This window comes from Pinus tabuliformis, chromosome 1_2 (assembly GCF_031772625.1).
Source record: "Pinus tabuliformis cultivar Carrire ecotype Pingquan chromosome 1_2, CPIR1, whole genome shotgun sequence".
Taxonomy (NCBI): domain Eukaryota; kingdom Viridiplantae; phylum Streptophyta; class Pinopsida; order Pinales; family Pinaceae; genus Pinus; species Pinus tabuliformis.
In genome coordinates this window covers 99,209,698-99,222,517 of record NC_142298.1, presented here as the reverse complement: position 1 = coordinate 99,222,517, position 12,820 = coordinate 99,209,698, and the positions used below count along the sequence as shown (strand labels likewise).

General features: G+C 41.4%; 1 protein-coding gene and 1 pseudogene across 1 annotated transcript; one reads left to right on the top strand and one right to left on the bottom strand.

The window, feature by feature from the left end:
- The first annotated feature begins 1,301 nt into the window (after nt 1-1,301).
- Nucleotides 1,302-2,616, top strand: LOC149204669 (uncharacterized; annotated as a pseudogene).
- Nucleotides 2,617-8,957: 6,341 nt separating this feature from the next.
- LOC149204668 (uncharacterized) lies at nt 8,958-10,079 on the bottom strand. Its single transcript, XM_089397178.1, has one exon. The coding sequence runs from the start codon at nt 10,077-10,079 to the stop codon at nt 8,958-8,960; it is 1,122 nt and encodes a 373-aa protein (XP_089253304.1).
- Nucleotides 10,080-12,820: the final 2,741 nt, after the last annotated feature.

Genomic DNA, 12,820 nt, shown 5'->3' with positions numbered 1-12,820 from the left:
GGTTTTATGAGTTAGTATATTTAGAGGTATATGCAAGTTGGGTTAAAGGAAGTAGCGTATACATGCAGGTTGGCTTCACTAAAGTAGCATATACATTCTGACATATGATTTTTGAGGTTGCAGTTGGTTCTGGTTGTTGATGTAGTGTTCTGGGTTCAGATCTATGTACTGGTTACAGTGATCTGTCTGTTCCAGTTGATTGGTTGAATTTTGATTAAGTGTCGGTTGATTGAGTTTCAGTGATTGATTGATTCAGTTGTGGTTGATTCAGAAATTGATGATTGGGTGATTCAGTTATGTTATAGGTTTCAGTGATTGATTGATTCAGTTGTGGTTGATTCAAAGATTGATGATTGGGTTTCAGTTATATCAAATATTGATGATTGGGTTTCAGTGATTGAATGATGAAGTTGTATTTGATGGTTGTATTGCAGTGGTGATTGATTTTGAGCTTCAATGTTGATTTTGAGCTTCAATGTTACTGATGGGTCCAGTATGAAAATTTGATGAAACATGGCCTACATATTGTGTTGTTGTGTACCAGGAGTATCCAGTCTAAAAATTTATGAAACGTGGTCCCTGGAGGATGCCGAGGGTTGGAGCCTTTAGTGAGGGAGTCGAAGCTTCCTGCCAGTAGTAGCTGGTAAACAGATAAAGGGGTTGTAGCTCCCTTTCAGTAGAAGTTGGAGAACGAGAGAAGGTGGTAGCCTTTTGCAGGTGGGTGCATGTGTACTGGTATGAGTCTGCACCAGTACAAGATTGTAAACAACTTATTCTTTATATTAAAAAGAAGACAGAGACAATAACAACAGGAGTTTTTTCTCCCGCATTGGGTTTCCACCTTAAATCTTGGCGTTCATGTGTGTTTTATATTAAAAAGAAGACAGAGGCAACAACAATAGGTGGTTTTTCTTCCGCATTGGGTTTCCACCTTAAATCTTGGTGTTCATGTGTGTTACTTATGTGTGATGGTTTATTTATTACAACGAATGGTTAATAAAGTACCAATGCACTAGCTGAAGATAAACATATGATGGATTAACCGAATTATACGTTCACGAGATATACACTAATTGGTTTAAGAACAGTCGCGTGCACACGCAGGTTCGATTTAGTAAAGTTGCGTATAGAAATCTGATTATGAAATGTAAAAAAATATTGATTTGTAAATACTGATTCACCCCGCCCCTTAGTATTTTTCCCAACACTTTGTTGTATAACTCTAAGTTTACTTGTTTGAATGCTTATCAGTATTTTTATTACGTCAGGAACTGGAATGGGTGCAACAATAGTTTTTGAGCATGGGGATGATGTGGATTCCTTCAGCAACACTCGCCAAGTCAAAGCTAATGGTATCTTGTCAAAGGATGCAATTTAAAATGTGTCTTATCATAGTAGATTGGTTTACATTGGTGTTGGCCTTGGTTTTGATGCAAATATGGAACTTTTAACAAACATTTATTATAACTATGCAATGTTTTTCAAATAAATAATTTTCTAAAGGTTGGATCTCTTCTTATCCAAGTAGGTTATAGAGTTTATTTCAATATGTAAGAACTAGGTTGTGTGTCACTATGTTAGAAATTTCACTAGCTGTGGCTTCATTCAGAGTTTAAGAATAACTTTGTAATGTGGGGTGATGACTCTGTAGGGTCGAATCACTGTATGTAATGTAGCAACTGCTGACACCAATCCAGAACAAACTATCGATTAGTGACAAAGGAAGCTTTACATTGGTGACATTTCACATGAGACATCAAACATGACACTCATATCAATTTTTTCATAGTATGGAGAAATAGAGAAAGGTTTTGTTGCATATGAAAATAATACAAACAAATCCAGGTAATTTAATTTTTAGCCAAAAATGGAATTATTACGTGGAAACTTTAGTTCTTTTAGTTATGCTATCTGAAAGTTTTATATATTACTATATCTAGTTTGGGAATGTCATTTTATATTTCTACTTTGAAGCAATTTTTTCAAACAGGGGTTTTGCGTTTGCGACATTTAAGTTTGTTGGAGCGGCCAAAAGGGTTCTTCAGGATTAAAGAAGAAATATTGATGTAAGGAACGAAACTGTGATTTTTTAATGGCTCTTGAATTTTTTTTTTTTTTGGGTAGTTCAAAGGATAGACTTGACTTCTTTGGAAAATTATAGTTTGGAATATGTACTTGTTTTTTGACATGTAGGGAAGGTGAGTTATAATGAAACTTGCTATTGAGGGCCAAAAGGAGAATGATTCTTCACAACCTATACCATCCTCTCAAGTACAGTTGTGACCATAGGTACAACCTCGTTATGCAACAATGAACCCAAATTTTTTATCATATCCAAGATCACAACCACCTCCTCCTACTCCACAAGCATATCCTATAGGGCTACCTTCATATACTCCAAAATATTCTTATGCTACACAACCCTGATATGGAACTACATCTGTAGAACAACCTGCATATGCATGGATATATTCTACTCATGGAGCTGTAGCACCAACACAAGACAACCCCCACTATAACCAATATATAACCTTTCAACCTCCACAATCTAGCCAACCTGGATTTCCTATAATAGGTACCAAAATTGCACCTATCCCTCCATATTATGGCACTTGATGAAGTGATTCTTGATGATATGACGACCAAATATTGTCCTATTTATTGAGGATTAAGACAGTTAACTATGGTCTCAGTACTTGAAGGTCCCATTTTTCCAGAGAAATAATTGAAGTTCTATTTTAATTTTCGGCGCTTCAGAAGTGTCACTTTTTGTAGGTATGTATATTTGGGAATCCCATGCTAGTCCTAGGCACAAGATCTCATATCTACTCCATATGTTTAGTTTTTATACCGAATTTACCTATCCTGCAAGATTTTGAGACTTTATAGATAAGTTATCATGCCCATTTTCTTCCTTTATATATCATTGCAGTTCTATATTAATTTTTAGGGGATTTAGAAGAGTTACATTCTAGAGGTATGTATATTCATGGAGCCCATGTGAGATTCGTGCACTGGATTTCATGTTGGCTCCATCATGTTCAATATCTTTGTTGAATTGCCTACTCTACATGATTTTGATATTTAATCATCATAGTAGTTATAATGCCTATTTTCATCAATTTTTGCTATAGTTATATACAATTTTTAAGTTCTTTAGTTATTTCTTTCATTTGCAAACTTGTATTAGAGGAGCCATAGAACATGGGGACTTTGGGTTTGTATTTTGGTTAGTCTCAAGTTTAAACAACCGGCTTTGATGCTATTTTTTAGGTGGTTGAGCGTATTAACCATGTGAAAGTTGCTTCCTTGTTCTAAAACAATTATGTTCTGAATCTATTGGATGGTTGTTTGTGTCAGCTGAGCCAATGAAACCTACAAGACTTTACAAAGTTTATAATTTAATTAAAGTTTTAGAATTTAGAATTTATAAAGTTTCAAGGTCTAATTCTTTGAAGGGTGCTAGCTCAATGGAAGAGCACCTGCTTTACAAGTAGGTGGTTGGTGGTTTGATTCCATTGTGCACTAATATTTATAGAAAATGGTGATGATCATTATTCGTCCCTATATATGTATCAATAACAAGGGTTGTTAAAGGGGCATCATCAAAAGTCAATTTTGTTTTTTTTTTTGTAATATTAAGTGGTGAAGGTTAATGAACGTCACCATATATATATATATATATAGTGAGGGTCATGAAAGGTCCATCACCATAAATCATTTTTGTTGATATGAAATGGTGACGGTCACTATTCGTTATTATAACCACTATTCATGACGGATCTTGAATGTCACCACAATACATACTTTTGGTGACGCGGCCTTTGGTGACGTTCAATTTTTTGTGATGGAAACTATTTTCATCATCACCAATGAGCTTACGGTGACATTTTTTGACCCTCGCCAAAATATGAAAAGGTGATGGTCAATAAACGTCGCCATATATATGCATTAATAGTGAGGGCCATGAAATGACTATTACCATAAATCATTGTTGTTCATATGAAATGGTAACGGTCATTATCCGTCATAATCATTATTCGTGACAGATTTTGAATGTCACCACAACATCTATACTTTTGGCGATGCCACCTTTGGTAACATTTAGTTTTTGGTGACAAAAGCCATTTTGACTATCACCAATGAGCTTATGGTGACATTTTTCGACCCTCACCAATGACCTTTTTTGTTGTAGTGTGGTATGTATAGATGCTTGTAAGAGAGGACTTGGTGGAGTCCTGATGCAAGAAAGACAAGTGGTATACTATGAGTCAAGGAATTTGAATGAGCACAAGAAAAACTATGTGACTCATGATCTTGAGTTGGTAGTTGTCATTCATGCATTGAAGATGTGGAGACATTATCTTCTTGGAATTTATTCTTATGAGTGATCATAGTGGAATGAGGTACTTGTTTGAACAACCCAATATAAGTAAGTGGCATCCATGTAACAATCAACCATAGATTGGAATTAACCAAATATCTCGTTAAGCCAATCACCCCTATGCTATATTTCAAGCATGAATGTGGGATCTCATGGATTAAGAAAAAAAAACCAAACCAGGGCTTCCAGAGGCCAAACCACCTCAACCCTCAACCACAGTGATTCCACATCTACGGTCTGGAAATCACTAACATCAACCATATCGGTCTCTACCCAAGTTGTCCAAGGCTCTAGGAACTAGTATCTCAACCCATAGCCTTCCAGGATTCTAGAGCGTGTGTTCCAACCACTGCTCCAGGGACTAGTAACTCAACGCACCAAGGGCTCTAGGGCATTTGTCACGACCTACGGCTCCAAGAACTAGTAACTCGACGCAAGTTATTCCAGGGATTTTAGAGTGTTTGTTTCAACCCACAACCACCGGAAATATAAGCACCATTCAATAAAACAAGTGGAAAAACCCACAACACCATTGTTATATAATAAATGGAAAAGTAAGGCTAAAATCACTATCAATTTAGGAAAATCTCCATGCCAATGACAACACATACCTAGAGAATCGCATGCATATAACATGCATTCAGAAGTCAACAAGGAAATTACACATGCAACCTGTTACCTGCAAAGTAATCCAGTTGTAGTTGTTGATCCAAATATTTCTTTGTGCTTCCTTGCTTTCTTTTTCTTTCTTTCTCCAATCCAAGTGAATAGTAGAGTGCTCCAAGAATGCTTCAAGATTTCTCTAAGTGTGCAAGAGTATGAAAGAATGAGAGAATGAATGAGAGAGCCAAAAACTGAATTGATCCTTTGAAGCCTTTTTATCATTGATGCCTCTATTTTCTTCATTTTCATTCAATTTTCCTCTAATTTCCTTAGCATGCAAATTTTTGTCTCTTCACCTTCCTTTTCTCCTATTTTATTTTTATTTTCATAATTAAATTCCAATTATTGCCTCTTTGCCTTTGCCATTTTCCATAACCATTATTTAATCATAAGTGATGCCCACTAAAGTCTTTTTCCCAACATTAAGCTTGTAATATGTGTCCCATGACCTTTGTCTTATTTTATTTACATGGAAAATCAGCCAAGGGTTGCTACACATTCAAATTGTTTGACATTTAATGTTCCTTTTTCAAAAAAATATATTATACCACTATGAACTGTCCTCATCTCAAATTTTCTTCCCATGAGATAATGCCTCCACATATTCAATGCATGAGTAGTAGTTATTAGCTCTAATTATTATTTTTCCCTTTGGAAGAAATATAATTTTCATTGATATATAAAAATTACATGCTGTATATGCATATGCATATGCTGTAAGAGGCAGTTCCTGTCAGATAATTATGTTCCAAAAAAAAGAGAAAACCAAAAAGTGATGCCTTTTATCCACACAGGGGGGCATCCTTCTCTGATAATGTTCATCTTATTGTTTTACCGCCTTTTATCCACATAGGGAGGCATCCTTCTCTGATAATGTTCATCATATTGTTTTACCAAAAAAATAACATAACATAAAGTTGTAGATATATAACGTGGTCATGATTCTTGCTGAAAGACCGAGAAGAAAATAAACATATGGATATTTACAGATGGTAATTTAAGGCAAAATTCAATGTTCTAAGCTCCCTATGAGCTTTCTATATCTTCTATGTCCATGAAGGGCTGGTGGTAGTATTGGTAGAAATTTCCTTCTCTGTGTTCTTGGATTATCCAAGTGCCTGATGGCCTGTGCACGGCTTATTTGGATAATCTGTTAGCATCTGCATTTCGCTCCTTGAAAATGTGATGACATGTAAAAGTGTCAAAAAAAGTAATAAGGCGATGAGCTTCTTCTAGAATGTGAGATAGTGTGTATGCAGAGCATCTAGATTTTTTGTTAATCCAATCACAAACAATTTTTGAGTCACCAAAGAGTTGAAGGTCTCGGCAATGGATTTGCAGTGCGTGTTGTATGAGGAATTTTGCAGAGGATAGTTCTGCGAAATTATTGGTACCTCCCCCTAGACCCATATGTATATGGAGGGAGTGAGTATCGGAGAGGTGAAGAATGGCCCCTCCCCCGCATCCGTCCTCCTGGGCAGACCCATCGAAATAAGCCCAGGGCTTTGTATGGTCAATGGATTCGGGAATGATGGTTCGGGGTCGGGTTGTCTCTTCGTCGTCCGGAATGGAGGAGTAGTCGGAGATGATTCGGGAGGTGATGGAGGGCCAGTGAGGCGAGGTGTTTTGGAAAATGAGATTATTACGAGCTATCCACAGTCCCCAACATATAAGTAATGGGATATTTTTGAGTTTTTGAGGGCAAGTGCTTGTCCACCAATTCGACCAAGCTTCCGTTACAGAAACACCTTGCCACTTTGTCGGGGAAGAAATCACTGCTGTGATCGATTGCCATAACTCTCGGGCAGCCAGACATTCAATAAAAAGATGTGTTGCAGATTCATTGTTGCATTTACATAGGTGGCACCAGAAAGGGCCATGATGAGCTCGCTTAAGTAGATTGTCTCCAGTGGGGATTTTGTTCTTGAGTATAGTCCACATGAGGAGTCTGGTCCTGGGGGGGGACTTTAGCTTCCATAGATGCTTCCACCATGACTCTAGAACTTGTGGACGATGATCTTCAACTAGAACTAGATATCCCTCCTTAGGTGTGTATTTCCCTGATTTTGAGAGAGCCCATATGACTTCATCTTCTTCCTCCCTAATCCGGACATGTGCCTCAGTGAGGGCCCTGATGAAGGTATTCCATTGTTGTGTCCATTGATGGGGAATATTTAATCTCCTGGCCGTTTTCCAAGCTTGCTGAAATGGGGTGGAGCACTCCAAGTCTGCTATGTTGCCAATATGAGTGATGTTGCTGTCTCTAAGGAAAGATCTGAGATCGTCTGGCAGCCTATAGATATTCCCACATCCAATCCATGGGTCTAGACCAATCCTTACTTTCATTCCGGATTGAATTTTCCATGTGATGCCAGCCCTGATGATGTCAAGTGATTTTATAACCGCCTTCCATATAATTGATACCCCTGAATGTAATCTCTGCGATTGGCTTATCCAATCCATCAAGTTTGAGGGGGCAATATATTTTGACCATGCCACCTTAGTCCATAAGCTATTTTTTGTAATAAGTTGCCATCCTAGCTTCGCTGCCAGAGCTGTGGAGAAGTCTTCTAATTTCTTTATGCCCCATCCACCCAATTTCTTGGGTAGATTTATGGCCTCCCACTTTACCCATGCGAATATTTTTCCTCATTGTTTTCCCTTCCAAAGGAATCTGCAACATAAGGCCTGGATTCTGGATAGTATACTTTGGGGGATCCATGCCAGTGACATCCAGTAAACTGGGGTGGCCTCTAGGACTTCTTTAATAAGAGTAACTCTGCTTGCCCTGGAGAGGTATTTGTAGTACCAGATGTTTAGTCTTTTCTCCATTTTGGAAATGAGCCAGGTCCAATCTGCAATCTTGTATCCCAGAGGTTTCAGCTTGTAGCCCAGATATCTGAGTCCATCTTCCAGCCTAAGGAGAGTGTACTGGAACCTTTGCAGCGCATAATGTATTTCATGGGGAGTACATCCCGCCTCTGTGAGGGTCGACTTGTTGCAGTTTACAGTCATGCCCGTGGCTGTTTGGAATAAAGCCATTGTGTTCTTCATGATTGTCAGGTCTCCAATGCTTCCATTAAGAAATAGAAGGACATCGTCCACAAATAACAGATGAGTTAAAGTGCACTCATCCGTGATTTTTATTCCTTTTAGTCTGCCTCTTCTGAATTCTTCTTTGACTAGCCTGCTGAGACCTTCCATTATCAGTAGAAAAAGCAGAGGGGATAGGGGGCAACCCTGTTGGAGACCTCTTTCAGAATAAAAAAGGGGGAAGCTGCCCCGTTGATAAGCACGCTGAAAGGTATGTTAGTGATGCAACTCATGATCCATTTTATGAAATCAAAAGGGAACCCTAGGTGGGTTAATAGCATTCTAATATACAACCAGTTTGCTCTATCAAAAGCTTTTGAAAGATCTACCTTTAGGATCATACCTTTGATTTTCTTGGAGTGCAAAGAGTGAAGTACCTCCTGGGCAGTTCCCACTGCTTCATGGATTTGGCGGTCTTGTAGGAAGGCAAATTGCTCCGGCGAGATATACTTGGATAGTATAGGTCGCACCCGATTTGCAATAATCTTAGCCACAATCTTATAGATGCAGTTGCATAATGATATAGGTCTGTAGTCATCAAAGGTAGTGGGGTTGTCGGATTTCGAGATGAGGGCGATGAAAGTGGAGGTGAAGGATTCAATAATATTTCCACTGGATCTGGAGTGTTCAATGACTTTAAGAAGGTCCTCCCCCAGGGTTTCAAAGAAAGCTGAATAGAATTCGATCGACCATCCGTCCGGCCTTGGGCTCTTGTCCCTCTTAAACCATTTGATCGTGGCTTCTAATTCTCCGATAGTAATCTCCTTGTTCAATTCCCTGCCTGCCTCCTGATCCACAAAGCAAGGGAATAATTGAGCTACTTGAATGATCTCAACAAGATTTGCAACGGGGGGGCCCTGTAGGTCTGTTTAAAGTGAGAGTTTGCTAGAGAAGCCAACTGAGGGAAAGTATTGACAATGTGACCTTGCTCATTTGAGAGTTGCCAGATGGTATTGATGGCTTTCCTGCCATTTGCAAACTTGTGATAGAACTTTGTATTGTCATCTCCTTCTAGCAGCCAGATCACCCTACTTCGCAGTCTCCAAACTTCTTCGCGTTCTTTAAGGATTTTCCTTCTGGTGGCATATAGTTCAGTAAGTCTGTTCCTTTGGTCGATCACTCTGTAGGCCCCTTCCAGGTCTTTTTCAATCTCAGCGATTTCTTTCTCGGCATTCAATAGAGTTTGATCATCTTTTATTCTCTTATTGTGGGCCCAGGATTTGGATAGTCTCTTCAACTCAGTGAGATTGTGGGCGAATCCCTCTGTTATGTTCCCACCAGCACCCGGGGGATGCGTCTTCCAGAAATCCTTGATCATTTGATTATATGTGGGGTCTTTAAGCCAAGAGGAGCTGAATTTAAAAGGTCCCTTGGGTTTCCGAGGTCCCCTACTGATTTCCATGTAGATAGGTAGATGATCAGAGACTCCTCCCGATCCCACCCATTGTCTATGAAGGAAACCCAAGGTCAGAAGTCCTTCCTTTATAAGGAAGCGATCGAGTCTTCGAGCGAGACAGTCCTCGCCGGATCTATTGTTCCTCCAGGTAGGTACAAGCTTGGCAGAAGGGATGTCCAACAGATTATGGGAGTCCAACAGATTCTCGAAATAGGCAGATAAAGGATCCTGTTGTGCATGATGTCCCCATGACTCAGAGTGTCCAATGGAGAAATTCAAGTCCCCTCCCATGATTAAGTAATCTTTCTGAAAAACTTCAGAGCCTAGGAGATGGTCCCAGAAGGCAGGCCTGTGTTGGAAAGGCCCATAAACATTTATGACTCGCACCTCCAAGCCCAATTCAGAAGAAAAAAGGTCTGCCCCAATATGTCCAAGACCTCCCCAGCAGGTACCGAGTTTTATGAAGCGGGTGTTGAATCCCAGGGCTAGGCCACCGGATCGGCCATTAGCATCTATGCCTACAAATCTCCATCCAGGGAGCATAGCTTCGAGAAGGTGTGTAATGGTGTTTGCAGATCCCAACGTTTCTTGGAGGAAGATAACATCAACGGGAAAGGAAAGTATCAGTCTGCGGAGGGCTAGTTTTTTATCGGGCCTAGCCAACCCTCTGCAATTGAAGGAGGCAATCTTCATGAGGGGGGGTCAGATGAGGGATTCGATGCTCTAAGTGCCCTGTGAATGGTTGATTGTCTGCCCAAGGCGATCTCTCCTCTGGCCCGGAGTTGAGCCTTTGAGAGGGAGGAGGGTCGACCCCTCGGAAGCTTGGGGGGAAGAGGGGATAAAGATAGATCAAGGCCGATATGATCCAGAGTTTTTAACTTCTGCTTGACCTTGGATCGAGTCTGGTATTGAGGGGAGGAGGGGCCAACAACAGGTATATGAGTGAAGTCAGGGGTGGATTTGGGAGTAATGGACAGGCGTCGGAGGAGTTGTGATCAGGTGAGGGAGAAGAGGCCGCTAGATAGGGTTGAGAGGGAGGGTTCACGATTCCATTAAATGAGCAAGCAACCGGAAAAACATTTAATCCATTGAAAGCATGTATATTAGAGGGATTAGGAGAGTTTGGAATCATACCCGAAGAAACCACTGACCCAACAGCCGCTCTTGCCCTGGTGAGAGGAGGAGAGGGAGGTCGAAGCGGAGGCCTGCCTCGTTTCTTCGGGGTCCCCTGTGAGGGCGTCATGTCCGCATGAGGTGGGTCACCTTGGCTCCCGTCTTCTTTGTTGAGGGGCTGATCCCCCTGTTCTTGATCTGCCTTTGGGGGAATTGTTTTTCCAGCTTCTCCCCTATCCTTGTTTTTATTGAGAGGGCAGTCCTTGTAGAGATGCCCAACCTTGTGGCATCTCCTGCATCTGAATGGAACCCCTTCATAATCCAGGTTCTATCTCTGAGAGAAATTCCTCCATTGAATTGTGATATATTCCTGAAGCCCATCGCTAGTATCAATGTGTACCAGTATCCTTGCATACGCCATCCTTCCTGTTGAGAGATAGGATTTATCATACTCCAGGTATGTTCCCAGGGAGTTCCCAATACGCCTAAAGATGTCCTCTGACCAGAACTGTAGAGGCAGGCTAGGTAATCTGACCCAGAGAGGGCTTGCTCCCAGTTGTTCTCTTTCTGGGTCGAAAAGTGGTGTCCACCTCCGAAGGAGCACCAATGCTTGTTCAATATGCCATACCGTTGAAAGTACCCAGTTGGTATGCTCTACCCTGGCGAAACGAAGTGCGAACCATCCTTTAACAAAAGTCTGAACCATCGGTGGTTCGGCTAGGTGATGCCCCCAAACCTCCGTGGCCCACTGCTTCAATCTAGTGGCGCTGTAGAAACGGCCCCTGACTCTTCCAACCAGCACTTGCTCGGCTGTGTCCATCGCCTCGCTCCACTGGAAATCCTCACCCAAGCTCAGGAATACCTCCAATGCTTTTGGTTTCAGGACCCTTTGTTTCTTCACTTTCCAGGTTCCTTCATCGGGTATGAAATTTTGATGGGCGCCATGGGTAGGGTCGGTCTCAAGTGTTGGAACGTCCAGGAGGGGTTCAGAAGGAAAGACCCCCGATATGGGAGGGACTTCCGTAAAATTCCCAGATGGGGGGGCCGATGGGGGCGGCGCGGGATGTCCTGGGTCTGAGGCTGCAGGATCGCTGGTGGTCGCTGCTGAGAGGGTGCGAGAGCCGACAGAGGAAGGGAAAGATGAGATACCCTCAGAGGAGATGCCCTGGCTAGGTTCTAGGGTTTGATCCACGAAATTTAGGGTAGAAGGAGACAAAGGCTGAGCAGTGAGGTCAGGAATGGAGGGGGAGGCCTCTGAGAGTGTAGCTACCGAGCACGAGGGCCCTGAGATCGAGGGAAGCGAGGCGACGGTGTCGGTGAATTCGCAGCCGTAATGGTAGCTGTTTGCCGGGTTTACCTGGGGAGATGTCCAGATGGAGGTACTCGCTAGTGGGTTTTCTGAGTAGTCTACTAGGTCCTCCATAACTGTCGCAATATTCGCACGCTAGCTGCCTTTAGAATCCAAAGTCGCCTGTCGCTGTAGTGATCGGGTAACAGTCGAGGGTTTGTCGAGGAGGAGGGTAAGGGTAAAAACTCAAGTGGTAAGAATGGAGGAGAGTCTGTAATGGTGTAAACGTGGGCGTAGGGTGAATAATGGGGTGGTGTAGGGGCAGGCGGTGAGGAGCATCAGCTTGATCAGTCGGCCGTAGGCGTTGTGTAGACTGCAGGCTCCAGACGAAACCCTAATCCCATCCTGTACGCCATTTCCTCATCCTTGAAGCCTCCTCATTCAGTAACCCTCTTCCGGGGACACATCTAGCTGTAATTCATGTGTGGCACAATTCCTTTTGATGATGTTTGATCCCCATAAACACAAAAAATAACATTCCCATTTTTTGTAAGTATGCCATGTCCTTACTTGCATACATTTATAAACACCACAAACTCTTTATTTGGATCAACGATGCTTAATATAGATTCACTAGTAAGTAAATGCTTCAAGTGTTGAAAATCTTCACATTTTAAATTCCATTCAAACTTTACTCCTTTATCTTGCAATGAAGTGATTGAATGTGCAATTTTGGAGAGGCCTCCAATGAATATCCTATAATAACCGTATAAACCCATAAGTGATCTCACTTTTTGATACGTTCTTTGGTTCTATACAATATTTGATTTCCCCAAACTTTTCTAGATCCACTATTATGCCCTCCTTTGAGATAGTGTGGCCC